Here is a 15,651-nt window from a genome sequence, read left to right as displayed (position 1 = left end):
CATTGTGGAGCTGAACTTATAGCCTTACGCTTCTGTCACATCATCCCCAGTGAGTCTTCTTTACAGTACCTATTGCAATTTTGTAATTATCCTCCTTTTCTGTTTACTTTTTGACTGCCTGCTTAATTCATTAAGTGGCACCTTGCCCATGCAAGATGAAAAACTCAGAGATGCATAGGTGTTCTTCTGAAGATCTGCTCCAACTAGCCCAAAGAAAAGCTGAAAGCCAGGGAGGGGAAGGGACTTGTCCAAACCCACATAACACTTTGTTGGGGGACGGGGACTTGAACACAGGGCTCCTGGCTCCCAGTGCAGAGGGGCATGCTGCACCCCATCCCTGACCCCACTTCGCAGACCACCAACTCTGACTACCTCTGGGAGGGAGCTGCGGGCAGCTGGGGTCCTCATCCATGTCCCCACACCCACTCTCACAGGGGCTCTCCAGGGCAGGGATCTGGGGTCCCCGTAGGAGCTGCTGGTCTTGGCCACTGTCCTCGTCCGTGGGGCTGCCCAGCTCCCGCTCTACGTCGTAGGCCTTGGGAGCCAGGCACAGTGAGGGCAGAGCACCTTGGGGCTCCGAGGGGACCAGCGGCTCATCTGCAAATGTCAGCCAGGGGCCCAGCTCAGGGTTCAGTCTCCGAGAACGCCGCACGGGGCACACAGAGCTCTCCAGCTTCCTCCCCAGCTTCGTCCATGGCAGGCCTCGGCCTGGCCTTTTCCTGCCCCACTCCTCCTCCTCCTCTTTTTCTTCTTCCTCTTCCTCCTCCTCTTCTTCCTCGTCTTCCTCCTCCTGCTGCTGCAGTCTGGCAGGCCGGCGGACCTCCCTTTTCACCTCCAGCCGCAGTGGGCGCAGGCTTGGTCTGGGCCCGGTGCTCTTGGGTGAAGCTGCGATCCTTACCTCCTCCACCGAGGATGGGCGACCAGGGGAGGCCTGACTGTCTTTGGGGGGCCTGGGCCTTGACCGAGGTGTGAGGGAGGCATAAACAGGCGTGGCCAGACGGTAGGGTTTGCTGACATCACAGAGCACGTCTTGAGCCAGAAGTTCCCTCAGAATGGAGAACTCAGCCCAGGAGGCTTTGGAGTGGTGCCGGGACCAGGGCCGGGATCTGACCTGCTGGGAGGGGTTGCTGCAGGCCTTGGGGAGTGGCTCAGGGGTCTGTGGGGGCAGCTTCCTCTGGGGGAGGCAGTAGGTGTGCATGTAGCGTATGAGTTGCACCATCGCCTGCATGTCTTCCTGGGAAACCGGGGCACCGGGGTCTGCCCTGCCCAGAGCTAGGGAGTCCCGGGGAGAGGCTGGAGCTGGCTGGGGGCTCGGGCAGTCCTCACCCGGCTCCTTGTCCTCCTTGGCAGGGAGCCGGGGACTCTGGAGGCATGGTGGCTGCAGACCCCGATCCTGCAGGCAGCACTGTGCCGAGGTGAGGTGCTTATGTAGTTCTGTACAACTTCGGCTCTGAGACTGCGTCACGGGAGGCTTCTTGTCTTGGGTGCTGTCCGCCTAGAGAGGGAGAGAGGCCAGAGTGAGGAAGGAGGCCCAAACACTCCTCCCATGTGTCTCATCCGCATGGCCACTGGCTGGCCCATTGTGTCTCACCTGGATCATAGGAACAGCCAGGTTTCCTTCATTCCGTCCCCAGCTTCCCACACAGAGCCGGGCACCTGGCTGTGCTCAGTGGATGAGGAATGAAGGAAAGACCAGCCTCCTAACAGCTCTCTCAGCCATGGAATTTCGCCCCTGCAGACCCTTCCAGATTCACTGACAAAGCCCCACTCTGACCATTCCACCCCCCTGCTCCGTACCCCTCAGCCAAGAGCCGGGCAGTAGGTTCATGGTAGCCTGGAGCTGGGTGTAGGAAGGACTTGCTACAAATGAGCACTGGGGGATTCATCGATCTCGGCCCACTGCAACCTCTGCTTCCCAGGTTCAAGCGATTCTCCTGCCTCAGCCTCCCGAGTAGTTGGGATTACAGGCATGCATCACCACACCTGGCTAATTTTTTGTATTTTTTAGTAGAGACAAGGTTTCACCATGTTGGCCAGGCTGGTCTTGAACTCCTGAGCTCAAGTGATCCTCCCGCCTCAGCCTCCCAAAGTGCTGGGATTACAGGCGTGAGCCACCGCGACCGGCCTGAATGATGGATATGTTCTAAAACTGGATAACGGTCACAATTGCATGGGTATAAGTTTACTAAAAGTCATAGAATTGTTTACAATAGGTGGCTTTTATGTATGTAAATTGCACTCCAATAAAGTTTAAAAAAACAAAAAATTCAGTAGCTCCTAGTGCCCACAGGATAAAGGGGAGGCTTCATGGCTGGGTGTCTGAGGTCCTCTGCACTCGCACCAGCCAACCTCTCCAGTCTTATTTGCCCCGCTTGTCCACACTGGGGCTTTCCCCCCAAGTGTGACTCATCATTGTGCTGGGACTTTCTAGCAATGGCTGTCAGATGCATCTCACCTCTCTGGGGAGCTTCTTAGGCTCCCAGAGGGCAAACAGCTGGCTCACAATGGGGCGTGGCTGCTGCCCCTTCAACAGAATGAGGCACGAGAGGGTGGACCTTTGTTTCAGGAGGGTCAGCCAGGACAAATAGGGAGGGAGCATAGGGACTCATTCCCCAGAGAAGCCCCAGCAAGGGAGAGGCTCCTACACTGAGCTGCTGTCTGAGAGGACCTGATTCTGCCTCTGAGGATGTAGGATTGGATGCAACAGTTCCCAGGAGAAGCGTCCAGGACCAGGAAGAGGAGGGGTTGTGTGTAGCCTTTGAGGACAGGACCCTTTGAAAAACATCTGTTACACCTCTTCTTGTTAGGCTTGGAAGATGGGGCTCAAGGAGGAAAAGGGATGTTCTTTGACCCTGGATGTCTATGACAGAGCTTTAAACCCTCCAATGGGCTCCCTGAGGGGGGAAAAAAATCCAAACTATTTACTGTGGCCTCCACAACCAGCGCAATCTTGCATTTTGGTCTGTCACACTGTTGGAATATAGTCCTCTGAAGCCTGGCCACACTTTCCTCATCCTTGCTCTAACCTGCATTAACATCTACCAGTGTCTGGAACACTAAAGTGTGAGAAAGGCCAGGGCTCCTTCCAGAAAACCCTAAACTAGGCTGGATCTCCAGAAGCAGTGCCCAGGACACCAGCTACAAGGGCTGTGGGAGGAGCGGGAAGAGATATTGGAGGTTGACTGAACTCGCTATCCTCCACCAGAGCTGAAGGCTGCAGCCCCAACAGACACCTGGGGCAGATTTGGGGGCATGTGAAGAAATACCTTAACACAAGGCCGTTGACTTTTAGATCTGAGGCCTGCCTGGCGCCAGGCGGTCCCTTCCTTCTGGGTGTCAGAGCTTGATGTTGGGTAGGATGTGGCCAGGAGGAGCTTCTGCAGCTGAGGGAAAAGCAGAGAGGACAGGAGCCGGGGCTGAGCCACAGCCAGAGGACAAGGACTGCATGGCCAGCCCCTCAGGACTGACCTTGGGCATCACAGGACCACAGGGAGAACACAGGGTGGGCATTCCATGACCTGGGATGATGATCCCAAGATACTAGGTGCAGATGGCAGATTGTCTAACAATCCCGAACACACATAAGTACGCTAATAACATACAAATTCTTTTCAGAGTTAATAACCCCAGGGAATAGCTATGACTTTGAAAAACTCAAGTAGGTCTTGGGTAACGTCTGTCTATTCTACTGTTAAAATATTATGATATAGTTTTATTGGGACATTCTGAGTGCACACACACACACACACGCACACACACATACACACAATCTGGAAGGTTAGGTACCAAAATGATTCTCTGGTATGGGATTCTAGCTGATTTCCCCTTTGTTCTTTTTGTTTATTCATATTACCTCTAAAAATTAATTTCTTAAATTAAGCAAGGTAATACTTGTAAATGGTTAAAAAAAAAAAAAAAAAAAAAAAAAGAAGACACATCACAAATACTAAAGGGCAGACAATTAAAAGCAAGTCTCTCTCTTGCCCAAAGTCCCTTTTTGCCTCCTAGAGGCAACTCCACTAACTACTTTTCGGTGAACCTATCATGAGGTGGGCTTTCATTATACAAGTATATGTATGTAGTCATTACCTCCAACCCACCCTGTTGTTTTGTTTTGTTTTTTTTGAGACGCAGTCTCTGTCACCCAGGCTGGAGTGCAGTGGCAGGATCTCGGTTCACTGCAACCTCCACCTCGCGGGTTCAAGCGATTCTCCTGCCTCAGCCTCCCAAGTAGCTGGGATTACAGGCGTCTGCCACCACACCCAGCTAATTTTTGTATTTTCGTAGAGATGGGGTTTTACCATGTTGGCCAGACTGGTCTCAAACTCCTGACCTTAAGCGATCTGCCCGCCTCGGCCTCCCAAAGTGCTGAGATTACAGGCGTGAGCCACTGTGACTGGCCCTACCCTGTTGTTTTTACACAAGTGGAAGACTACACTTAAGCTTGTTTGGCTTTTTTTTTTTTTCTATAAAAACTGTAAAAGCTCTTCTGCTTCTGCACCCTGAGGGCAGGTACAGAGTGTACCTGAGCTGAGAGAGCAGGAAGCCGGAGATCCTAGCCAAGCTTGATAACAAACTGAGAAAGATCATGAGATTTTAGTACAGCACGGAGAGTTTCCCTGGGGAACATGCCACCCCAAGTCACTCCAACAAGGAATGCCAAAGGCCAGGAGCCAGAGAAAAGGCCACTCCACACTCTTGAGGAGCCACAGGATCCTGGCTACCCCACCTAAACCCCAAACCAGCACCCACGTTTGTGACTTTTTCGATGGGAAATGATCCTAGGACTGGGGGAAAGAGACCTCATTCTAGCCTGGCTCAGGCCCGGTGCACTGTGAGAGCCTTGATTCCTCCATTGGTATAATGAGCAGGGGCAGGGAGACTACATGGCTGGATTAAAACCTCTTTTTTTGACTCTAAGAATATGACAGAAGTTGCTGACCTCAGAAAATCACACAGACACACAGAGGTCCACAGGTCCTTACAAGTCCATCGCTGGACTCTCTGGGATCCATGGCCCAACCTGAGGTCCAGATGACTTCTCAGGGCCTTTTTGTTTGTTTGCTTTTTGTCTTTTAAAGAGATGGGGTCTTGCTCTGTCACCCAGGCTTGAATGCAGTATCATGATCCTAGCTCACTGAGGCCTCACACTCCTGGCTTTAGAAAATCCTCCTACCGCAGCCTCCAGAGTAGCTGGGACTACAGGCACGTGCCACCATACCGGGCTAATTAAAAAAAAAAAAAAAAATCATAGAGATGGATCTTCCTATGTTGCCCAGGCTGGTCTCAAACTCCTGGCTTCAAGGGATCCTCCCACTCAGCCTCCCAAAGTGTTGGGATTACAGGTATGAGCCACTGTGCCTGGTCCCTCAGGGCCCTTCCAGGTCTCTGTCGGTATGCAGGGAGTCTAGACAGCAAGTCTGTTTCCTGTGTGCCTTGCACAATGGCTGAAACAGAGGCACTCAATAAGCATGTAGGAAATGAAGGTAATCTAAGGCATGGGAGGGAAACAACCTTTGACCAGCAGGGGTCGCGCTTTGCCTCGTTAAGGTTTGGTTCCTCTCCAAAGGCCCCGTGCAGAAATGGCACTAGAATGCTTGTTACCACTAATGGTTGTACCAGAAGTATTAGTTCACATTTACTGAGCAACTCTATGTGCCAGGCACTGTTCTAAGTGCTTTATGTGTATTATCTGCTGTAATCCTCCTAATAGCCTTTGACATAGGCACTATTATTAACCCCTCTTTATAGATCAGGAAGCCGAGGCTTAGAGAGGTTCAGGATGTATGCCTAAGGGACATACAAGTACTAAATGGCAGGGCTGGGATTCAAACCTAGGTGCTTCGATTCCAGTCTGAAATGAAGCAGGACGCCCTCTCGGCAGGAGCCATAATGTGGGACTGAACATATTCTGTGCCTGGCATGGTGGGTGCTTCACGCTGCTTTGGGGAACTTGAAGGCAGAGGGAAGGAAGGGAAAGGGTCCTAGACTAGGAGTGAATACCTGAGTTCTAGTCTTTGCTGGCACACTGACTTGCTGTGTGACTAGTCAAGATACCCTCCCCACTCTGGGCCACAGTTTTTCCAGAGCTGGGCTTGAGGGTCACCAAGGGCCTTTCCGGCTCAAACTCTCCATAACCTAAGAACCCTCCCGGCTCCAACAGGCTCTGATTTTCTAGCTGAGTCCTGCCAGCCTCCAGGAGCCACAGCACCAAGGGAGGAGCCCAAGACAGGCTGAGCAAAGCTAGACTTCACACTCCAGGACAGCTCAGCTATGGGTGCTCTCGGCCTGGATTGAGAGCGACTGCTTCCAGTAACTTCTGAGTTCCAGACTCCTTTGAAAATCTGATAAAATCTGATCTTCTCCCTAGAAAGCTGCTATTCCATGTGCACATTTCCACATTCCGCACACACTCACACCGCATTTAACTTCTGCTGGTGGAAGTGTAAACCAGTCCAACCTCTTTGGAGGGCAATCTGCAAGTATCTGCTTAAACTGGAAAATCACAGATCCACAGACCCAGGAATTTCATTTTTAAGAATTTGTCCATTTACATGTCACAAAGGCCGGTATAAGAACAGTTACTGTGCCACTGCTTGTAATGAGGAAGGAGTTGAAACAACACAAATACCCAACAGGGGAACCAGTGAAACCCTACCAAGGAACATTACACAGCCAACACAAAGAATGAAACAGAGCTCTACATGCTCATGTGGAAGAGCTTCCAAGACACACAGTTAACCGTGAAAGCAACTGCAGAGCCCTAATGTAGACTCCCTTTTGTAGTAAAATCTTTTAAAAGGTAGAAGAGGAAAGTCACATAACAGATCAGTAACCATGGTTACCTCTGGGACAGGAAAAAGCAACAGAGAGAGGGCTAAGGAGGTTTTGCTTTTAACTGTCCACTTTTACTACCTGGATTTTTACCATGTGTGTGCAATCTTCAGGAAAATGTTTTGCATGTAATTTCAAGGATTTAACACGTAACTTGGTCAATCCCTAAAGTACCAAAGAGCATAGAGAATGCAGGTGAAGCCTCTGTCGTTAGTACCTCTGTCTAGGTGGGAAAGGTTAAGTCCAGGGGGGCCTCCCACCTTCGGCCCACGCTCTCTGCTGTGATCAATATTGCCAGTGATGCACGGAGTCCCCTGCGGGGCTGGAGCGGATTGCTCTGCACCCCATGCCCTGAACCAGAAACCTAATCCCAGGCTGCAACCATCACTTCTGCTGTAAGTAGGTTCTTACCAGTGAGAGCTCGTCCACCTCAGGGGCTGGGGCCGAGGGCTTCTCCGGGGCAGGGCTGGGGGGTGCAGATGAGGGGGCAGGCGAAGCTGAGGTGCATGATAGAGCGTCTCCACCATCCAGGGCTGGGAAGGCAGCCAGACCCACGTCATCTTCAGGGATGTCATCCAGGGTCTTGGTGAGCTCTGCCAGGAGGGCCTCATTCTCACTGTCAATCTGGAGTGAGGAGGGCGGGAGGGTCAGAAAGGCAGATGGGGAGATGGTTAGTCACCACCTTAGACTCAGTCTCCACGGTGGATACCAGCTCTGCCCAGCCAGCTGGCCCACGATCACCCTCCTGCCATACCCTCCCCTCTGCCCCCCCAGCAGAGCTGCTCAGTATTCCTGGCATAGCAGATGCCCAATAAATGTGTTATTGACTCCAAGAATCCCAGAATTTTATGAACAGGCAGTAGATGATAATGGAAAGGGCCCTGCCTGGGAGTCCCACTCTGGGCTCTGCTACTTATCACACACCTGGGCACAGGGCTGTCCGCCTGAGTGACGCCTACCTCCCCTACCAAGGACAGAGGCTGGCCTACCACACTGGTAGCAGCAACCCGTTACAGCCCCTCAGACCCTGGGGTCCAGGCAGAGTGAAGGCCAGAAGCTCCAGGGTTCAACCATGACAATAATAACCACAGCAGTGACGAGGCAGCTATCATTTCTCTGCGGGTTCCCAGAGCTTACTCTCCTCATTCACTCCTGAGGAGGTAGCAACTATGGTGATTAGACACTCGGGCTCTGGAGCTGGGGCTGGACCCCAGGTCCCATACTTAGCAACTCTGGGCTCTCAGGCAAGTTAGCTTTCTCATCTATCAAGTGGGATAACACACAGCACACATTTCCTAAGGTTACTGCTGAGGACTAGATGAGTAAACTTAGGTAAGATGCTTAGAAAATGGTGCCTGGCACAAAATAAAAGCACTTGCTACTGTGATGACTGTAACTACTACCACTACACTGCTAGTGCTGCTACTGTTACACAATTTCTGCCATGACGATGATGATGATGACGGTGGTGGCGGTGGTAGTAACTGCCCCCTGCACTCTTTGCTCCCTTCCTTCCCCTTCCCGGTGGCTACGCTGTGCCTGGCTTCATGCTGGACGCTGGTGATAAACAGCACGTGGAGAATGACATGCCCCGCTCCCATGGAGCTTACCCTCCTGTGGAGGATGGGACGAAACTAACAAACAAACAAGATCATTTCAGAGCGTGAGAAAGGCTAGGAAGAAAATAAAAGGAAGCCATGATGGAGAAAAAGAATGTGGTGAGGACTTACAGGCTCTTGAGGGTGGTCCCAGATGCCTTCTCTGAGCAGCTGATACTTATAGGTAGGCTTGAAAGACACCAGCCAGGTAAAGCGTTAAGGAGGGGAGACCCAGGAAGAGGGAAACCCCAATCAAAGCCCAGAGGCACAGCGCTTGGCTGAAGAGAGGAGTAGAAAGGCTCTGTCAGGCTCAGGGAGGCCTCACAGCAACCTCGCCCAGGGGCGCACGATTCTGATCTCCATTTTGCAGTTGAGGACACAGAGGCTCCTGGAGGCTCAGCAACTTGTCAGGGGTCACATAGCAAATAACGTCCAGAGCCAGGACTTGGACAGCAAGAGTGCCCCATGCACAGATGAACCATAAGGAGGGTCGGCGTGTGTTCCCCCAGCCCACAGGCCCCCACGCCCAGAGGCCTGGTGTGGAGAGCACGTGGCTTCTAGGTGAGGCACCGAGCGCCTCATTTAGTAAGGCCTGGTCCCCGGGCTGTTCTGGCAGAAGGCACATTCTGTCACATGATGCCTCCTCCAGCACTCTTTCCCATCCCAGGTCAGGCTGTTTATCCTTTCTGCAGGAAGTTCATCTGAAATACACGTCTCGTGACGGCCTTTTGGCTGCACTAAATCTGTTCCAGGCCTTACAGCCAGAGCAGCAGCTGAGTAGTTCGAAGGGGGAACACGGGGAGAGAACAAACACGTTTGTAATTTTTAGAACAGAGCTAAGAATAAAAGAAAGGTCAAAAGAAGATTTTGGTTGGGCCTGACCCAGGCCCTGGGGATGGAGGCCCAAGGGTAGATCAGGGTCCGAGGACTCTGGCTTTAGAATGCAAGCGGGCTCATTGGCTGCCCCCACCCCCTACCCACAAGTCTCCTTCAACCCTCAGGCCAGACTCCCAACCCTGTCCAGCCCAGAACCATCTGTCCAGCTTGATGGAGAGTTAAGATCCTGGAACTTGGGGCTCAGCGACCACTCTTGGGGTTCTGCCATCAAAAGGGTGATCTTAGGCAAGTTGTTTCCCTCCTCTATGCCTTGCTCCTTTCCCTGTGAAATGGGAAGACATGATCCCTGGCCAGCCTTCCTCCCTGGGCTCCCAGAAGGCCAAGTCTGGAAGCAGTAATGAGAGTGCTTAGGTCCCTAAGCTCAATGCCTGGGACGTGGGAGGCACCACGGCAGATTTACTTAATGAAAGAGTGAATGAACCAAACAATGAACAATGGCGGGAGGCTAAGTTCAGTGTCTCAAAGAGCAGATTCTAGAGGGAAGTCATTCAGAGATGACATCATCAGCACCGCACAAACTGAGAATTCTCACTCTTTCCCAGGGAGAGTACCAAGGGCCCAGAGATATTGTGAATTATCACAAATATCAGAGCCGGAAGGGCTCTCAGGAACCATGTAGTGAAGAGAGATTTCAAATGCGTGGCGCACACGCTACTGCTCCCCTGTATTGCTAACAACTGCTTCCTTCCATGCCAGCATTTTCCCTGATGCAGGGCTTCAGGTGACAACTGCCAATCAATCACAGTTGGCACTCACAAGGAAATCTATCTGCCATTATTTTTGGGGGGGCGTGGTGGCAGGGGAGGAATAAAGCCCCAGGAAAGAGACCTTTCAAGGTCACACAGTGAGTCAGGGGTAGGACTAAGGACTAGAACCCAGGACTTAGAGAGCCAACACTGACTTACTGAGTGCCGGTCACGGTGCTGAAATGAGTCCAAAATGGCGAAGACCTCAAGAAGCACCCATCAATTTGGGTAAAACCAAAAGTCTTCTCCTTCTCCCCACCTCTCCCCACCCTACTCCACTGAAACAGCCAGGTGGGGCAGGAAGCTCTGAGCCTGACTGGGAGGAGCAGCCATCCCTGCCCACGCTGGCCACTGCTTCCTCCAGCCATCCATCCCAGGGAGCTGTGCCACCCCTCTCCTCTTCCCCAGGCCCATTAGCTCGGCTCTCCCTGCTCAGCATAGAAACAGAGTACAAATTAATGGAGAGTTAATCAGCTGAGGAAGGGATATTAATAGACTCAGCCCCACCCCCAGTCTTCCTGAGCTGATCTCAAGCAGGAGGAAAACGAGCCTTCAAGAAATCTGAGGGAAAAGGCTTCGTTTTGAGGACCTAGAGTGGCTTGAAGAAACATCACGGAACAGAATGTAGGCTACCAGGGCAGAAAGAATATCAGAGATCGCTACTATCCATGGGGCTTAAATTGAGGTTCAAGAAACCCAGGAAATTGGCCACTCCCCCTCCTATTTTTCTGGAAGTAGGTCCAGACCCAGTGACTCTCCTCCTGCGGCCTCAACAGATTGATTTGTCCACGTCCCTTCCTCATTCCTCACATGGGAAAACTGAGGCCCAACCAAAGGGAGCTACTCATCCAAGGACACATGGCAAATTGTCACAAAACAACAAAATACCTGCCTTACTCTAGAAATATTTACTAAGGGCCTGTCATGCCCCAACCCTAAGGACTCTGGGACAAGAGTCCCAGAAATGGAAGAGAAATGGAAGGCAACGTCCCTGTCCCTAAGGAAGTGTCAACCCTTGCAACTGTAGCTTGTTCTCTACTCTCCCAGTTTGTTTCCATAACAATGGTGCCATTTAATTGTTAACACAGCTTGGCACTGGCAGCAAGACTCCGTGATTCCCATTGGTCCCATGAAGAAACTGTCCAAGTTAGTGCCAGAAGGGGGACTAGAACCTATGGCTCCTAGATCCCAGCTCAAGGTTTTTGGAATGGGTCAGTTTAATCAGTTCCTTCATTCAACACCTATGAATTAAGTCCTTACAATGTGCAAGGGCCCCCAGAGATGAATAAAGTGTTGTTTGTCCCCAAGTACCTTGCAGTCTGAAGGACACGCATGCATGCAAGAGATGGGAGCCCATGAGAGGGACTAAGTGACCAATTGCCTTAGAAGGAGGCATCACGAGAGCTGCGTGTCGAAGGATTCATTCAGTGGGTGACTGTTAAGCCCTGACAAAGTGCCAGGCACTGTGCAGAGCCCTGGGAATACAACCAGGCACAATGCAGACACAGCCCACACTCAGAGTTTCTGATGGGCAGGGAGCAGGGGCTGGGGACAGGCCCCAGTCACATGCACAGAGGGTGCATCGGTGAGCAATAGATAGAGCTAGTCTAGTCTCAGGAGAGCTGGTGGAGTGTGCAGCCCATGAAAGGGAGAGGGGCTGGGAGGGCAGAGCTCAGCCAGCTGTGAGGACTGTCTTCCTTGCAGGACTGGGGCCGCACCAAGCTTACTTGTGCCTGAAAGCATTAGTAGGACCTCATCAGAAGCTTACTGGTGGGTCTGGCCATTCTCTGAGTAGGTGGGGGGCCTATACAGTCTCGGTGGGGATGATTTTCAGGGAGCATCCAAACCCCTTTTCACTCATGAGTTCTCTGCAACCTAAAAGCATTTTCTGGAGTTGGCCCCCTAAGAGGAAAGGAACAATATAGCAAAGGAATTGTCCCCATTGTTCAAGCAAGAAAATGGAGGTCTCCGGTTAGAGCCAGAACTACAGTTTGGTTCTGGTAATTCCTCACAGGGTTGGCAAAGGGGTTCAGTGTAGCGGTGAGGGGTGTGGGTTCCTAGATTACAGTCTTTGCCTGGATCCTTACTAGCTGTTTTGACCTTGGGCGAGTTACTCAACCTTTCTGAGCTTCCCTTTCCTTGTCTGTAAAACCGATTATTAGGAGTACACAACTGATAGCTTCTCTTCCTCAGAGAGGCCTTTCCCGACCACTCAGTCCACAGTCCCTTCTCTATTTCCTTTCTGCCCTTATCACAAGTGACTGCTGTTTGTTCACATGTTTACAGACAGTAAAGTCCTCGGATGAACACAGTGCCTGACACATAGGGGGCTTGGTAAACGTTTCTAGAAGGATGATAAAATCCATCAGGAGGACACTTGGAGAGGACGCTTGCGGCACACCACCTTGGTGTTCAGCACACGCGATGTTATTGTGGTTGTTATTATTATTATACTGCCAGACAGGCACAGGGAGCTACGGCTTCTGCCCCCAATCTTTATGAGGGAGAAAATTCCAAGAAAAGAATCATGAATCTGAATGTGTCCATCACCCAGCTAAATACGGCCAATCCAATTTCATCGATTACCCTCTAGGCCGCACACTCCCACCCACACATGCAAATCCATGCAGAGCTTGCTTTCTTCTGAAGCAAACCCCAGACATCATATTATTCCGTAAGAGGCCTTCTTACAGGAAATGCTAGCCATTACATGCCCCTGAGGCTGGGCGCTGGAGCACACAGGGCTGGGAGAGGCACACGCATAATAGTGGTTCTTGGCACTGCCTCTTATTAAAGAACCTCTAGGCTCCAGCTGAAAAAGGGAGATAATTGTATTTACAACTGAGAGTTGTTAAGAAATTTAAATGAATTAATATACACAAACAGGGACAGCTCTCCCACAGAACAGCTGCTCGATAAATGCCAGTCATCTCATTATGGTATCATCATGGTCGTAAAGTCCCGGCTCTGGAGGCAAGAAGACTGGGTTTGAATCCAGTTCAGCTTCTGACTAGGTTAATTGCCCTAGGCACGTGACTTAACTTTTCCAAGCCTCATTTTCCTTATCTGTAAAATGGGAAAATACTGGACCCTGTCTTGCAGGGTGGGGACGAAGACTGGATGAGATAATGTAGGGAACAGAGGACTTGGACCTCTGTGGCACACGAAGGGGCTTGGTTCTGCTCGGGAGGCCTAGAGAGCAGTTCATCTCACCCTTACTTTCCGGAGGTGATACAGCAAGGGCCAGGTGAGGCATGTGAGCTGCGCCAGATCAGGGGCCGATCCAGCACGAGAAACCGGGGCCCAACAGCTTTGGTGGGTGAGGGGATTTCTCTGCATGAGCAAGTGCAGGAGAAGGCAGAGGAGGGCAGAGCCGGGATTTTGAGGAGAGAGAGGCCTGGCAGGGTGGGAGGAGGGGAGACTGGAAAGGGCATACCTGGAAGAGCTCGGAGTCATCGGGGCTGTACTGGTTGGGTTCAGTCTCTGAGTTCTCTGGGCACCACTGCAGCTCCCCAAAGCAGGTGGCCGAGTCAAAGTCGCTGGCATCCAGCTGGGAGAGGTCGAGTTCTGGAAAGTCAGCATAGAGTTGCTCCTCCCCGGACCCTCCACCCTGAGGAGACAGGAAGGAAAGAGGTGGATCAGAGCTGAGGCTGGCTAGACCCAAGCAGGGGCCCTCTCAATAATGATGCAGCCAATCTGGACCCGTGGCCAAGGCCCGATTTTGCCAAATGACCAAGAAATGGAAAGATCAGCTCCACCCCTTGGTTGAATCTTCTGGTAGCTAAGCTAGGCCCCAGCAGTACAAAACCCCCTGCTGCTCTCCCCTCTGCACTCCTACATATCCCTCAAGGCCCTGCCCACATACATCTCTGTCCTCCTGTTACCAGAACGGTTTTGTTGAAAACTTTATTAAATACTGTAAATAGAGGAGCTAATCCTTTACATATATGTCCCCACTTATAAGTGGACTTCTTAAAGCTAACAATGCCTCTATATTAATAATGAAACAAAAAACAGCAATAATAATGACTGACAGTATTGTGTGACTGCTAGGTTCTGGAGAAACACCCATTCATGTTCCCAGGAATTTTACAGGAATATATGTAATGTCTAAAATTACATATATGATGTAATATACGATGGAACATATATGATGAACATAAAATTACATATATGATATATGATGGAACACCAATCAATAGACAATATGTAAATAAAGCCATGAAACACCCGTATCACGGGCCGGGCATGGTGGCTCATGCCTGTAATCCCAACAATTTGAGAGGCCAAGGTGGGCGGATCATTCGAGGTCAGGGGTTCAAGACCAGCCTGGCCAACATGGCGAAAGCCTGTCTTTACTAAAAATACACAAATTAGCCAGGGGTGGTGGCGCATGCCTGTAATCTCAGTAACTTGGGAGACTGAGGCATGAGAATCACTTGAGCCCGGGAGGCGGACGTTGCGGTGAGCTGAGATCGCGCCACTGCACTCCAGACTGGGTGACAGATGGAAACTGTCTCAAAAAAATGAAAAACAAACAAAAAAACCACAAACAAACAAACAAACACCCATATCATGAAATACTACAGTGCTGTTGAAAAGAATGAGGAAGATCTGTGTGTTCTCCAAGACACATTAAATAAAAAAGTTGTAGAATACCAGCATGTAAAATATAACCCCACATGTGTAAAGAAAGTAAAAATCAAGCCATATATTTCTCTATGTAGGATAGCATGTATGCAAACACACAGGAAAAGATCTAGACGGTCATAAACCCACCTAACAGCAGTGAGTGGGGGAGAAGGGAGCCACAGGTGACTCTGATAACAGCATTGCCTGAATCAGTGGTTCTCAAAGTGTAGTCCCAGACGGGCAGCACCAGAATCACCTGGAAACCTGGTATGTTGGAAATAATATAAATTCTCAGGCCTAAACCCAGAGCTACTGAATCAGAAGGCAATCAATTTCTCACCCTGGTCTCCCAAGTTTAATGGTTACCAATAGAAGAACTGCCCTACAGATTCAGAAATAGCCTGAGTTGGGGGGCTGACACAGAAACAGAATGGCTTGGTGATGTTCTGTTGGCCCTGGGGCCTGGCAGAAGTGAGTTGAGATCCCCATTCACCAGCTGTGGACTTTGGGCAAGTCCCTTCATCTGTAAAACGTGGACAACAACAATATCTGCCTTATATGTTAAGATTAAAAGAGGCAATGTCGTTATAGCCCGGCCTAGTAACTGCTCAATAAATGTCATCTAAGAGTAATATAACAAATAATGATAATAATAATGATAAAACAATGGTATTTCATGGTAGGCAGAGAGGAGCGGGAACTGTCTCAGAGAACAAAAAGAGGCATATGTGACACTTAGAAACAGGTTTTCCCCAGACCTTTCCCTTAATTGTTCCCACTTACTAGGCCTCATAAATTATGAATAAATGTATATTATTAGCTCAACTTGACACAGGAAAAAGGCTTTTATCCAAATTTGGGTCAAATGTCTTAATTGGCATTTTACAAGAATCCTGCCTATACAGGCGGCAACAGGCCCAGGTCCTCTCAAGCGGCCGGTCCCC

At 50.6% G+C, this 15,651-nt stretch overlaps 1 protein-coding gene across 4 annotated transcripts in view; it reads right to left on the bottom strand.

Moving 5' to 3' along the window:
* The window catches only part of PPARGC1B (PPARG coactivator 1 beta), a 124,943-nt gene that overhangs the window by 20,879 nt on the left and 88,413 nt on the right, over nucleotides 1–15,651 (bottom strand). For 2 of the 4 annotated variants that reach the window (XR_010157040.1, XM_003310895.5), the window contains exons 2-5: nucleotides 13,512–13,685; nucleotides 7,246–7,458; nucleotides 3,267–3,383; nucleotides 373–1,495 (exon numbers count right to left, since the gene is read on the bottom strand). Coding sequence is in view for 3 of the 4 variants with exons in the window: in XM_003310895.5 (XP_003310943.1) it covers nucleotides 373–1,495; nucleotides 3,267–3,383; nucleotides 7,246–7,458; nucleotides 13,512–13,685 (1,627 nt within the window). In the remaining variant the exon portion in view is untranslated. The remainder of the gene's footprint in view (nucleotides 1–372; nucleotides 1,496–3,266; nucleotides 3,384–7,245; nucleotides 7,459–13,511; nucleotides 13,686–15,651) is intronic. The other 2 variants (XM_063810810.1, XM_003310896.5) reach the window with 2 other exon arrangements.

The sequence above is a fragment of the Pan troglodytes genome, chromosome 4, assembly GCF_028858775.2.
Source record: "Pan troglodytes isolate AG18354 chromosome 4, NHGRI_mPanTro3-v2.0_pri, whole genome shotgun sequence".
Taxonomy (NCBI): domain Eukaryota; kingdom Metazoa; phylum Chordata; class Mammalia; order Primates; family Hominidae; genus Pan; species Pan troglodytes.
Note: the sequence above shows the minus strand (reverse complement) of the source record. Positions and strands in the feature narration are given on the sequence as shown.